The sequence below is a fragment of the Centruroides vittatus genome, unplaced genomic scaffold (genome assembly GCF_030686945.1).
Source record: "Centruroides vittatus isolate TY-2023 unplaced genomic scaffold, ASM3068694v2 contig_233, whole genome shotgun sequence".
In the NCBI taxonomy this organism is placed as follows: domain Eukaryota; kingdom Metazoa; phylum Arthropoda; class Arachnida; order Scorpiones; family Buthidae; genus Centruroides; species Centruroides vittatus.
The window spans coordinates 136363-151166 of record NW_027121459.1 but is presented as its reverse complement, the minus strand read 5'-3'; the positions used below and the strand labels follow the sequence as shown (position 1 = coordinate 151166).

Below are 14804 nucleotides of genomic sequence, written 5' to 3'. Positions count from 1 at the left end.
GTTTGCGGTGTTTGTGCACGCAAGTGGCCGAGTAAAGATGATAACATTTTGGCACTCTCCACTAGAGAATCTGCATGTTAATTTCCAAGTTTAAAAGTTTATTGACAAATTTTACAGAAATTCAGTCCAAAAGAAATAATAATTAATAAAACAGACAAAATTAAATTGAGAAAAACAAAACCACTTGGGAATGCTCAAACAATTCAAATGTAATTTATTTAATGATTTATTTTTTTTTGGGCACGTGAATTGCATATTTACAAACCACGCAGTCACTGACAAAAAACCTTTTACAGTGTTGTATACAACACTGTAAAAGGTTTTTTGTCGGTGACTTTGCGTTACTCACTTCAGTGTTAATAGTAGACGTTTATTGTGTTACAAACCACTTTTTTGTTAAGCTGATATGCCAAAAATTTTTTTCTTTTTAGAAATTTAACACACAAAATATTCTTTATAGTGTAAAATGCAGTTTTTGTTTCTTTAAATGCTGCAGAAACACTTTCTGCACTTCATTATCCAAGTGGTTTGGTTAGAAAGCATGTGTCAGAGCGGTTGACATCTGTCATTGCTCTGCAACATGTTTATCTTGTCAATCTGTTAACAATATGTTTGGAGTGACGCGTGTCGCGTAACACTTCAGCAGAAATATGCGGCCTTTTTTTTAAAATTACAGTTCAAAAGATGCAGATTTAAAATTGTGAAACGTTCGTCGATAGAATTTAAATCTTCGTGTTAAAAAAGGGGGGAAAAGTATCACATTTCGCGATGGTTTAACACACGTGTAGTGTTTGTTGGTGAATTTTCCAGTAAAATTGGTAGATTGCGCATCCGAAACGCGTTACGCTCGAGTAAAACTGTGTCAGTAGTGCAGAAAACGTGGGTGAAGATGCTGGAATTAGTCAAACGTTGGTGCAGACGATACCAGGACAAAGTGGGCGAAGCTGCACGAAAACAATATAATATAGAAAAATAAGAAAAATACACTAAAAAAAATTGAATAAAGTTACACTAGAACGAGTGAAGCTGCTTCCAAAGTAGATTTTTTGGTTAGAGGTCGCGAGGTATTCGAGAATCTCCCTTAACTGCCGTATAAATAAATCTTAGTTACGTTTATAGAAGCATTAAAAATAGAGTTCTTATGTTTGACCACTCGACTCGTTACAAGAGTAATTAGTGGTCTTTCGGATGTCGATAAAGTGTCACTTCCGTCGTACATCCTCGTTCCAACGAGTAGTGGAGAGTAGCATCGCTTCAGAGTAAAAACTTCCGTTTCCGGGTTTGGATCGTCACAAAGGAGACGAGTTTCTCCACAGTAGTCTCTTGTTAAGATAGCGCGCGAAAAAAAAATGCGTCACGGATGTACACTAGTGTCATTCACTAGTACAACACTAGAGAAAGTAGTTTAACACGTGTTCTCGAGTAACGAATCGTATAGTAAAACGCATTGCGGTGATAGCGTAATGGAATACATGACGTTCCCGTTTTATCGGGACGCTTTTAATGCTAGACACAAGAGTTTTGTTACTGATACCGAAGTAAACGTGTGACCCACATCACCTACGCAATATAAATTTTTAGACGCTTTTAAGAAGATCGAATGACACCAAAACACCCTCCTCTGTATCTAAGTGACTGGTCGACACTTAAAGACTCCCACACCGCCATCTTCCCGTGTATTATTGTGAAGAGGAAGTAATTAAGATGGACAATTACAGAGGCTGATTAAGGTCGTCATTCGTCACGTTTAATTTATCGATCTGTCGTTACGCTAATGGAGCTAACGTGACGGATGTTAGAAAATAATACAATTCCTACCCCCCCCACAATTTTTCCACCGTCTACAAAATTCACACGGTAAATGCTATATTATAGTCAAGTGTTATAACTCCCCGTTAAGGTATAACTATTGTCTTTTATTCTTAATAAATGAAGGGTATAAGTTGAGAAAAAATGTGCTATAAAGGTATGCAATATGTTGTATACCTTTATAACACAGTTATCAACAGTCAATATACTGTATTGTAATATAAAATAATAATTACAATCAAGTGGGGGTGAAGAATGTATTGTAGATGTGACGAGGAATTTGACTTGTTCAAGAGTGTCAAAGAGAGAGCTTTATAGGGCATTGTGTGTACACAATAGTGTTAACATTACTGTATTGATGGAATCTTCAAGTGTATTGTATATTGATATTATATACTAGAAATTCCCTTCAAGCATGACGGAATACTTTTTATGAGAAAGTAGCGATTTCAAGAAATTTAAGAGTGAGTATATACTACTAAACAGATTTCCTTGTTATCTTTTGTTATAGACATCTTACTATTGTTTTGATGATTGATGTGCTACAGTTTCTGCAGGCATTGATAAAGCAATTTCTCAATTCCACGTTGATAAAACAAAGATAAGTTGTGTGTTTGTTAGTTAGACAAGAGATAAAACTTTCTAAATAATGGGCTCATTGGATCATTACTTTCGACTGCATAATATAATGTCATGATCACTATGGAAAGATTTTTAAAAAATTTGTTATAGCAGCAACACAATGCGGCTATCTTTTTTTAAAGTTTAAATTTAATGAAATATGATTAAAATACGTCATTTGCCAAAATATTTAAAAATGTAACTTAAGGGGAATTCCCTCGTCAAGCACGAACGTTGCGGTCACCGACATCACTGCAATGTAAGTGCAATCGCCGATCCAAAATCGATAAAATGTTTATTCTATAGCTATTTCCGCAAAATAATTAACCTATACTTTATGTCAGAATGTAAAACGAATATAACCAAAATTTTGTCTGCATTGGACAAAAATTGCAGGAGTTATAAGGAATTCTCACATAAGACGGCTTTTATATTAGGAATATTGTGTTATGTACTGGATATTGTAAGTCCTGATCTCCAAAAGTTTATGATGATTTTTTGGAGATTTGGCTATTCATAAGTTCAATAAGTTTGATACACTGTCCTCTTGAAAAATTCTGTTTGCAACATCTTGGGCTTCAGTCAGAATCTTTTGCCACGTGTTCTCTGTTCTTCTGCCGTACAGATAACTTTCCACAAAAATGTAACAAAATATCCTGGTGTTTTGAGAAAGACATGTTTTGGCTCCCATTTAGGGTTCGTCGTGAACCAAAAATAGAGATCATCTTAACGCCAAACCACTTTAGCAGTTTTGTGCCATTACAATATACCTTTTTGTAGGTTGTGATTATGCATTTTAAGGAATTTAAATGGTGATGGCAGATGTATGGCTATGGTGTGCCTTATAATAATAATGAGTGAGTGAATCACATCAAGAACTGGGATTGTTGATGTGTGAAACATAGTACTTGAGGCACCACACTCGAAAATGAGTTATTTATAAATATTTGAGAGAGAAAGTTTCTTTTGCCTAAAGATAATCTGCAGAGGAGACAAAGGCTAATGCTCATTGAAACATTTTATTATTTTGCATTAAATATATCCAATATTTCAAATAACACAAAGAATGCAGTTTTTTTTTTTAAATGTCTTTTCTTTTGCTGTCGACAATCTATACAATTATAAAGACTTTAATTTTCTTTACACCCAACACCATAAAATGTGCTATATTTATTTATTTTTGTGTATACGAGAAAAAAAATCTGAAACCAGGGCAAATAATACAGAGCCCTCTTTGGAATAATCGATAAAGATTCATAATACTTGTGATATCGTCTCCATGAATCACAGTCGGAATTTCACATTTGTAAATCCGCTTTCCAGAAATAGATAAAGATCTAAGAATGTGTTTTTTTATCACAAAATTTAAAAAATAGCATTTGGGTATGCCGACTGGAAAAATATGGGCGCAGCGTTGCGTTTACAAGCGGGAAGGAAGACCGAATCAACGTGAGCAAAATCCATTAATTTTGATAAATTACCGAGTGAGCCGAGTCATTCCTTCTTGGGTATGTTAATTTTGTGGGGGAAGAGAAGAGCTGATACTATTTACGGATTCTGTAGAGATATCACAGATATATCGTTCAAGTGGCAACTTTCGCGTAACCATCGGAACATCCCAGTTTGTTATTTATGTTTGGAATTGAGTTTTTTTTTGTTCTTTAATCGCTTTCGCTTCCGGATTCACTCAGTTGCAAATCTTCACCTGGTAGGAAAATAATATAAACAATAAGATTAATTCATATATTTTAGTCCAGAAAAAAAAAAAAAAAACTTTTAACTTACTCAATTGGCTGAATTTAGGCATACTGGAAAAGAGTGATGACTGGCTACTTGGAGTTCCATCGCCACCATTAATGGTATGACCTAAATATCAAAAGATAGCAATGGTAATTAATATTTTACCGCTATTTATTGTTAAAGTTTTGTTAACCTTTAAATTATATTAACATTACTTTAGTCATCAGAAATATTTGTTTAATTGGTTTGCTTATCACTTCCCAAAATTTGAGTGTTTATATCCTACCCAACAAGTACAATCTTTCATATTTAGTGTTATAAACTATATTATATCTTTGTTACAGGCATTTTGTGTAATGAATATTGTCATCAAAGGATAAGTCAGTTTCATTCTTTGATGTCTAGCTTAATAATGACCAAATATGATAACAGAAAAATCTCGTGTGCACCTTTCTCTGAATGTATAATTCCTGATTAATGATAAATGTGAGAGTTTAACAAAATAAACTGCATCAGACATTTAAATTGGAGTATAGAAGTGAATTATTCTATAACATGAAGTTAAAATATTAATTTTTTGTCTTCAAGTGATAAATAAAGGCTGTCTGGAAATTAATGCACAAACCAAAATTACATCTACATATTTATTGCAGAAGGAGTGTTGAAATAATTCAATAAATGCTACACACTAATGTCTACTCTTATGTAAGCTAGATCAGGACTGTGTGGTGGATGTCACAGAACTTTCCACTTCTGCTTTTCCATCCAAGCTTTTGTCTGGTGCGACACTAGGTCATGCCCCTATCACAGAAAAGCCCTCTTCTGGCATGTAACTGCGCTTTTGTTTAATGGCATCACATAGTATGTCAAGAGTTTTTCAGTAACCGATGCTGTGAACAGTCGTGTTTGGAGAAATTCTTACAGGAGGAGACCTTCACAGTTCAAGAAAACTGTTGTCATTGTTTATCTTGCACATGGCCAAACTTAGAATTTTTTTGGCAGCTGACAATTGAGATGTTTCCATGTTAAAAAGTTTTTGACTCCAGGGTGAAATTATAAATCAGAATTTCATCTTCTATAACAATGCTTTCCATTGCAAACTGCAGTTGTGCAGCACTTCATGACACTCAAAAGGGATGTTTAAACTTCTGGAATGCCAGGATAAATGCCAATGTTTATGGACATTATGTGAATAATAAATATCAGTCTGTTTATAATGTTTGTTGCAAAAAATAATAAACAGACAGATTAAAATTACATCATCCAACAATCTTCATTTATCTAATGAATCAATTTGGATTGGCTTACAGGGTTTATGTCTGCATTTTTGTTTAACAATATATAATAATAAATAAGTGATCTAGACAAACACTGTCGAAGTATATATGATTAAAATTTTGAGGGCAAGCAATATTTTATATTTAGAAGGAGGGTCCTTTACATACATTGTAATTATGGTCCTAACAACATGACTCATATTAAAATAGTGTATATCAGACATTGATTTCCAAATGAACTAATGTATTATTTGGAAGATACAAACTTTTTACTTAACTGGATTGTAAGAAATATACTCATATATTTCTGTGCAAAAACATTTGATTTATATCTAGTTTATCGCCCTAATTAATCAATAATTTTCATCGAGGACCCTCTGTAAACATTACTGCATCTAAAGAAATGCCCTTTTGTTTAACAACTCACCTAAACCATGAGATTTCTGTTCACGGTCATTTTCGCCTTCAGAATCGCTGGAATCTGAGCTGCTGGAACTGCCACTGCTACTCGACTCGCTGGAATCACTGGATAAAATACCGACTTCGGATGTATCATTCATAACTGAAATGAGGAAAACAACAAAATTAATAATAAATATTAAATTGCCTTCAAAAACAACAGAAATTAAATTGCCATAACAATTTTAAAAATCAATAAAAGTAATTTAGAATGACCAAAAGACTATTTTTTAATAAAATTTCTTTTCACGTTAAGATTGAAACTAAATTTACAGAGAAATTAAAGTTCTGTCTTAAAATTTTATACGTCGGAATTAATACAAAGATCATCCAAACAAAAATAGGGCAGATTCATTTATTTACTTAAGAACAATTTAACGGAAGGTTTATTAATTAAAATTAAACTGTTTGTTACAGTCAGTTAAAGTTTACCAGTCCGGCAAATCAGGATAAAAACGACAAATTAGGTCTACTTGAAACAAATGTCCCACATTATCTGATTATACAAATTTATTTCTCTTCAATCTACTTTTTCCTTTTTAGCATACTTTTAAATTACGTTTCCTCTCACCGTCTCCGTTCCTATCGTCAAATAATTCCGGCTTCCTTTCGAGACGAATAAAAAAAAAAAGTATAAATAAGTAAATAATTTGATAATTTTCCTTCTGCAGATGTAAATATTTGGCATCATTTGGAGTCAATATTTGATCTCAGGTTTTAATTTAAAAACATAATTAAAATTTTAGGAAACTGTTCCTTAAATTGCAATTTATTAATAACTGTTTCTTAATTGTTAGATGGAAATTATGTTATAAAATACAAATTGTTCAATAGCCTTAAATGAAGATAAATAATTTTTTTTTTACATAAAAAGCAAAAGCAATGAGAAGAAAAAACAAAGTTCTAAAATCTGCTACTGTAAATCTATGTCAGGGTGAAATTAGTGAGGTTGAGGCCAAAGTTTTAAATGCAAAAACGTGTACCTCGGACATTCAGTGCAGCTTTCCTGTAAGCCCAGAAGTTTGGCAATGGCGTTTGAAATGTTGAGCATGATTCCACTGACTATCCAAATGCCATTGTCAAACTTCTAGGTTTGCAGGAAAGTGGTGCCAAACATCCGACATACACGTTTTCTCGTTTAAAATTTCGGCCTCAACCTCTCTATTATATGCAAAACTTTAGATAGTTATCGTGAAAGATTTATTTATCTCTCAATATACCTCACATTAGTAGATATTTAATTTTATTTAATTATACTAAGGCCTAAAAGCAATTCCTTTGTAATAATTTTATTATTATTTTAATTTAAAAATGTCTTCCAAAAACTGGAAGTTTTTAGTAAAATTATTTTACGACTTAAAAAATACAGGGTGACCCAAACCTATCTACCAAATTTAATGTTTTATTACAACTAAGCAAGAAAGTAAGATTAAGAGTAGGATTTTTATCGCACTCGATCTTGTTCCAAAGTTTGATGATCACATCGTGAAGAATGTCTTTCTGAATGGCAAAGATTTTGCGCTCGACGACTCGAGCCCCCCAAAATCTTTGCATCAAGTTCAATATATGTTGTCCTTAAGCTAGTTCTGAGAATTTAGACCTGGAGAATATGCAGGCCATTGATACTCTTCTGCAGTTCTTTCTGTGATGCAAAGAGAGACCGAAGTTGAGAGCAAACATATTGTAATAGCTCTGAATGCCAACTGGATGATATATGAGTAAGATTTACTAGTGTTTCGCATTCTCATTGTTTTAATTTATAATAATTAATTTTAAGAGATAATTCTGTTAAATTATTTACAACAGTGATTCTCAACCTTTTTTTTGTCATGGTACACTTTTAATAATTTAAAAATTTGGCGGCACACATGGTTACTTCGGTAACAAACGGTGGTTACCGGTACACCGGTTACAATTTCCAAATGTGCCCTTCGTAGAGAGAACTAATTGAACCACTTGTCTGACGTTGCTTATGTATGGGTATTTGCAGTGGCGGCACACTAAAGTGCCATGTCACAGTGGTTGAGAATCACTGATTTACAATATTACATTTTTACACAACAGATCTCTGCCTTTAAGATGTAACTGATGTAAATTTAACTCTGTTTTCTCACAGGTTCAGCATTATAAATCAAGGTTATGTTAATGGAAAGACATGAAATCATATCTAACTATAACAAAATATCTGACAAAAAGTTATAAATTGTAGAATGAGAGGTCCAAGTTGGTATTTACTTGCATCAGTTGCATTCTTCTTATTTATCAAGATTGGGCAAAAATAAATGAAAAAAGAATGAGTTTCATTGAAAGAGTAAATGTAATGAATTAATTTCCTTCAAAATAATGACCAACTGCTACTATGCACCTTTACTAACATTTTCATTGTGACTGGTAATAATTTTTAAAAAAAATTAATCTTTTAAAAAAGGCTTCCTAAAAATAAAAAACGTCAAGGGTTAATAAGAAGATAACCGCCATTTTTTTACCTATAACCGCATTTAATCAGAGACAAAATTACCAAGGATTATGCGAAATGTTCCTTGAACCTTTGTAAAAACTTAACTTTTTATGTAGGTTCAAGGAACATTTCACGATTATAAGTGCATACAACACCATTAACTTAAATAACGAGATGGAGATAGATGATATGTGGGCGGAAGTGGTAAGGGCCAAATAGCACGTAAACAGACAAAAGGCTGTTAGAACGATTCCTCGAGGGTAGGAACATCGATATAGTGGAGTGCTGTATGTTTTAGCAAAAGAAGTTAGTTCGTTATAATATAAATCATTTGAATGATGTAATTTGTAATAATTTTGTAACATCTGTACATTTCCCTATTGTAGTTATGTATTACCTGAAGAGGGGTGAAAGTAAAACAAATTTTGCATCTGAAATGCATTGTAATGTAATAAAGGCTTGTTGTTTCCTTGTAATCTCTCTGATTACACGCGGTTATAGGAAAAAACGATGGCTTTCTTCTGTATTAACCCTTGAATGTTTTTATTTTTAGGAAGCCTGTTTTAAAAGATTGATTTTTTTAAAAATATATAAAAAACTGCACCATAAATAAATACATATATTTGTTACTTATACTGGTAATAATCCCAACACCTATTTTTGAGCATTGCCTGACAACTTGTAGCATAGCACTTTCAACTTCTTGTAACGATAACAAATGACGCTCTTATAAATACTCTCTAAACCTCGGGGAGAAAAAATATCTGCTGGAGCCAAATAGAGAAAATAAGGTGGTCATGGAAGCACAGAAAACTGGCTGGCAGGGTTTCCACTATACAGTGAAAATTTTGTCACACGGTGATATCTTTTTATCATACTGGTGAAATAAATCAGTAACCAGTGAAATGAACTAACAATAAAAACAATACATGCCACAAACTAACACACACAGATTGTAATGCCGTTTACCAGTGCTCGTGTGGGCAATCAGAACAGCAAATGGAAAATACTAGATGTCCTTGTGGAAATAATGTTATTTTCCACAAGAACTATCCAATCTGTTAAAAGAACAGTTTGGGTCCCAGGCTCTGGTAAATAAGGTTGTCACCAATGGTGAGGTGTTTTATAGTCTGTTGTGACAAAAGAGCACGACAATTCTAACTCCCAAGTCAGGATATGTTAACAATTACTGTTTATAAAATATACAGATTTTCAAAATTTTTTTTACTAAATTAGACACTGATTTTCTTTTTTTTTTATTACACTAACAAAAGTTTAAATCTTAACAAGTAAAATGGCAAAGCTGTATTTGGGACAAGACTATGTCTCGGAGACTCACTGCTACTTTGACGTTCATGGTGGAGCTCGTTGTCATTCTCCAATCTTCTTTGGTATCGCTGGTTTTGAGCACGATCTTTGAAACATTGCCAGCCATGGCCATGGCCACAACCACAAGGTCATCCATGATGCATTTTTGGTAAAATTAACTTATCCAATTTCAAAATTTCTTTCTGTTGCCTGTCGCTCCGGTTGAATTTTTGCCGATGCCTAACGAAAATTTGCCGTTTATGAAAAAAAAATAATAATAATCGTGGCTATTGTATCATCTGAAATTATTTTATCATCTTGCACAAACAATATATATATTACAGTCAAAACCCGTTTTTAGTCAGAACGCGTTTTAAACTAGTTTATACTGGATGTCTTTGTTAAAACCCGTTTTGTCTAGTTAAAACTAGTTTTAACTCAAATTCATTTTTGACTAGCAGTAAATTCTAGTTTTAACTAGACAAAACCTGTTTTGTCAAGATAATTTACTGCTGTACATGTTTTGATTTTAGATAAAACTAGTTTTAACGTTTAACATTAGTTAAAACTAATTTTAGCTACATAAATATGTTTGGGGGAAATAAATAAAGTTATGTATAGTGATTCGGGGGAAGATGCCTAACATTTTGCTTATGCAGGAAATTATAGCGATAATTTGGAGGTCTCTAACGAAAATATCATATTCTTGAGCAACATGTTTTTCAAATAAAACTTTTGAGTATATGGAAAATAATTGTATATTGTGTTTGCAATGATGACTTTTTTACTGTCTGGCATTTTAGGCATCTCACCCCAAGTATCCAGGTGAGATGCCAAATGCCATTAGGGTAAGATAACAAATATAATTGCATAAAATTAATTTTCGAATATCTTAACCAAATTTAATTTATTGCATATGTAGTACTTCATAGTAAGTATAACAGCAAAGCATAAGTATTGTTAAGTTTCCACCCGTTCTAACGTGCTCTATAGCTAGCTGAAAGCTTTTTTCAGTCCAAAAACCTTTTTGAGAAGTCCCTATATAATTTCTATGCATATCCTACAATAAAACAAAAAAAACAAAAATTTATTAAAAATAGGCATAATGGAATTCAATTAGACGAAAAAATTAGGCACGTTACCCAAGAAAAATGTGGCATCTTTCCCATTTGTCAGAGTAAGGTGCCTAGTGGAGTCACGTGTTCTAGCATGTCTGATCGAGATCGGCAGTAGTTCACAATGGAAACTTTAGAACCTTAACTCACACATTGTTTTTTTTTTTTTTAACATTTTTAAAATAAATTTTATTTTAACTTTTAGCTTTAAAATGATTCTAGAAACATTTCACAACAAAAACTTTGTTCTTATCTTGCTTTTATTCTTCTCAGATGTAGAAAATGAGGTAACGGTAGCCAACTACAACTTTCCGCACTCAATATTGGTCCAACGATTCATCATACAAACACATGACAATATCTGACGTCACCGTTTGAAAATATCAAAAAGTAGGCATCTTCCCACACTTACCATCTTACCCCAAATAACTCTATATGTTGCAGTCAAAACCAGTTTTTAGTTAGGATGAGTTTTAACTAGTTGTGTAAGGAACTGAGTCCGAGCGTTATTTTTATTTTATTATATTTTGTTTGGGGCTTATGTTTATTTAGGACAAAGGTTCCCCACCACTCTCTTATTAGTAACAAAAAAAGATAAAACAACTCGTGAAAAAAATAAGCGCCGTAGGAAAAATCTCGCGCACTTGCACTGCCCAACAAAAGTAAACGGTCCGCAGAAAAAAAAATGGAGGGGGGAATCCCCACACTCACTAGTAAAGAAATACTTACTAAACCGTCATAACATCCCAGAAAATTGTGCTAAATACTTTGTAAACGGTTTATAAGCTTTTGTCGGAAAATTAAAGCTGCCAGAAAGAAACGCAATGTTAGCAAACTAAGTATGTAAATAAGGGGAGTAACCCAGCTGAATTGTGACGTCACCTCACAGCCTAAAACCAGGATGTCAACCGAAGAAATCGAGGTGAATTCGAAAGTGAGGTGTTTTCTGGTCGAAGTCCAGAGTGAAAATTAGGCGATCCAAAGGTGTTAAAGAGGAATTCGATTTGACGATAGCAAAAAGATTAAGGAAATAGATTCCTCGTATAGTGAGGTGACGGATAGGCGTTTAATTCGTAAGAGATTTTGTTCATAGTTCCTAAGTATTTGATTTGTCAAATTTTCAAAGGGGAATTAATATTAAGTTAAGCTAAGTAGCTGAGTTTATTGTCGGGTTGACTTGTTGATTTTCATTAATAAATTTTGTTTTGGATTATAGACATTTGTACGTAGTAAATTCTAGTTACTAATTAAATATATTTGAACTTTTTGCTTTGACTTGATATTTATTGTTATTCTTACTAATTTTTTCGGTGCACGCTTAAAAGCCCAGGCCTGGCAAACTAATCTCGAATCCGCGTAAAGTACCTGTTAGGTTAACGGAAGTTTTACCGACCGCAGTTAGTGTTGGTTTCCTAAGATACTAAAAATAGTACTTGTAGGGTTGGGAATCACCTAGGGAAGCGATTTCCGCCCTGTTTTAATATAACGAACTTTCGGGACGGGAAAACCGTTAGAAGAACCGTTTGAGTTTCAAGTCGACGACAGACGGACGAATTGGCTGGCGGAAAATGACCGTTGGCCGGACGTTGTGGAAACATTCAAATTTGATTGGCGGACGATTCAAACGCCGGACACTATTTAAGCAGTAGTTTTGGCGGGAACAGGGCTCGTATCGGGATCGGCCGAGTTGGTATCGGGAAGATCGGATCGGATCGGATTAGGATCATTGTTACCGAAGTTCTAACTGTCTCTCTCGTTGGACGCAACGAAAATCTGGGGAAAGTAAACCCCAGTGTTTTAGTATGAACTTGTTCCTGACTCGAAGGTACTGTTAATTACAAGTCTGTTTGTGGAGGTCGTAAGGAGTTTCTTTCGACGAACGTGTACGGGAATAGTCGGTTGTTGTTTGGACTAGTGTTTGTGCATAAGTAATTGTAACTCTAATTTGTATTATTTTGTACAGTTATATTGTAAATATAAACTTTGTGTTTCGTCAAACCGACTGAGTGGTTATTTTGAACATTACTGTACTTTACAGTTGAAACTAGTTTAAACTGGATGTCTTTGTTATAACTAGAATTTACTGCAAGTCAAAAATGAATTTGAGTTAAAACTAGTTTTAACTAGACAAAACGGGTTTTAACAAAGACATCCAGTATAAACTAGTTTCAACTAGTTAAAATGTGTTCTAACTAAAAACAGGTTTTGACTGTAACATTCAAGTTAATTAAACTTGAATACTAAAGTTCTTATGAGCTCAATGTATTTGGGTCAAAATGACCCAAATGTTTCCACACTGCAATCCCAACTGAACTTGCAGTGAGTAAGGAAGAAGACTATTAGTACCTGCAGACAGATAAAATTGAAATGTATCTCCAAAAGTAACTTTAACCTTTCAACAGTGGGATAGTCAGGTATGGTGCTATCCCAAAGTAATGGAGAATAAACGTGGGAAATTTTTAAAGTACTTTTTCATGTGCTTTTTCTCATTACTGTTTGGAAAAAGATTTTGTAAACAGTTATGTCTAGTAAAGAAAAGTCTTTTTTTTTTTATTGTTACATAATTCATTTTTTATCTGAAATTTTTTTTTACGGTAGTTTTTGGTGATACCCCCAAAAGAATTTAACGGATATATCCATCCCTCACCATTGCCATACAACTGCCCTTAACAAATATATACGTCGGTCACTGCAGAGTCACTCTATTATGTCTGCAGATATTTTAAACTATAGTAGGTTCATTTATTTTTTGTTTACTTTTAATGAGTTATAGAATATACCTTTACCATATGCTATATTTCATTATTTTGTTTTTACAAATATAAATATCTTCAATTTTAGATACCAGAAAAAAATGAAGTTTGAGTAAATTGTAAATGATGATTTCAACAAATCCATTTATAATGTTTTTTTAAATCTAGAAATAAAGACAATTCATACTAATAAGAATGTATCTAAACATAAAATAAATTCTGAATATTAATATTAAGTTGTCTTACAAAATTTATGTAAATGAGCAAGTGTATTAAAACATAATATCACACTTTAATAAAATTCAAATATCTAACAACAGAAAGAGAGACTAAAAAATATCAGTTTAACTATAAACAAACCATTTCTTTGGAAGAATGTTTTTGAACTGAATCTTACTTATGAGAAATTTTCAACTTTTCAACTGTAATCACAGTTACAGGGAAAATCCAGGTGACAAACTGTAATAACTAATGTAATACTTATTATTAATCAACATAGAATAATTGAGAAAACAGAGAAACATTTTTAATCTTCACTTCAAAAAGATGATTAAGTTATTATAGTCACGTTTTCTACTAACATAACGTTTCTCTTAAGCTGGCTCCACACATTCAGTATTCACTGACTGCAGAACAACTGCCTTTTGCCTAAATGTTTGTCACATGGTTAGCACATATGCATGCATATATGATTCATCTGCACGTGTTGGTTCATTGTGGAAATTATAAATGTTTGTCCAACATTTGTTTCTTTTAATTTGGCATAATATACTGACAAGGAGTGGAAAATGGCAAATACCAAATATTCGTCAAATGTAAATCATCCACACCAACTGGCATTGGCAAAATGCTCTCTAAGCTTTTGACAAATATCAAGGATGTGGATCCAGTTTTATATACTGTTTCTTGCTAGTTAAGTTTGCTGTTTTAAGCAATATTTTGAGGATAACAACTTAGATATGAAAAATTTGTACACTAGGTGATCAAAAGATGATTTGAAACTGAAAGAAAAAACTATGATTCAGTCAATAGTTGAAATATAAAAGCATGTGACATGAAATTATGCCAGGCAAATACATTGTTTATTTTTTGTGAAATCAAAAATTAACTATATGCTTTGTTTGACTAACAAATTCATATCTGTTGTTAGCACAATTCATAAAACTGCCTTGTAAATAATTAAAACAAATCTTTCAATACGCTATGCATTTCTGTATGTTTAAAGACAAATTAAAAGTAAAATTTGTTCAATTATAAATTATAT

At 32.8% G+C, this 14804-nt stretch overlaps 1 protein-coding gene across 1 annotated transcript in view; it reads right to left on the bottom strand.

Annotated features, from left to right (window-relative positions):
* Window positions 1-3430: 3430 nt before the first annotated feature.
* Eaf (ELL-associated factor) overlaps window positions 3431-14804 on the bottom strand; it is a 28518-nt gene continuing 17144 nt past the window's right edge. The window contains exons 5-7 of the mRNA XM_067265612.1: window positions 5875-6009; window positions 4216-4296; window positions 3431-4135 (exon numbers count right to left, since the gene is read on the bottom strand). Of these exons, the coding sequence (XP_067121713.1) occupies window positions 4092-4135; window positions 4216-4296; window positions 5875-6009 (260 nt within the window). The 3' untranslated portion in view covers window positions 3431-4091. The remainder of the gene's footprint in view (window positions 4136-4215; window positions 4297-5874; window positions 6010-14804) is intronic.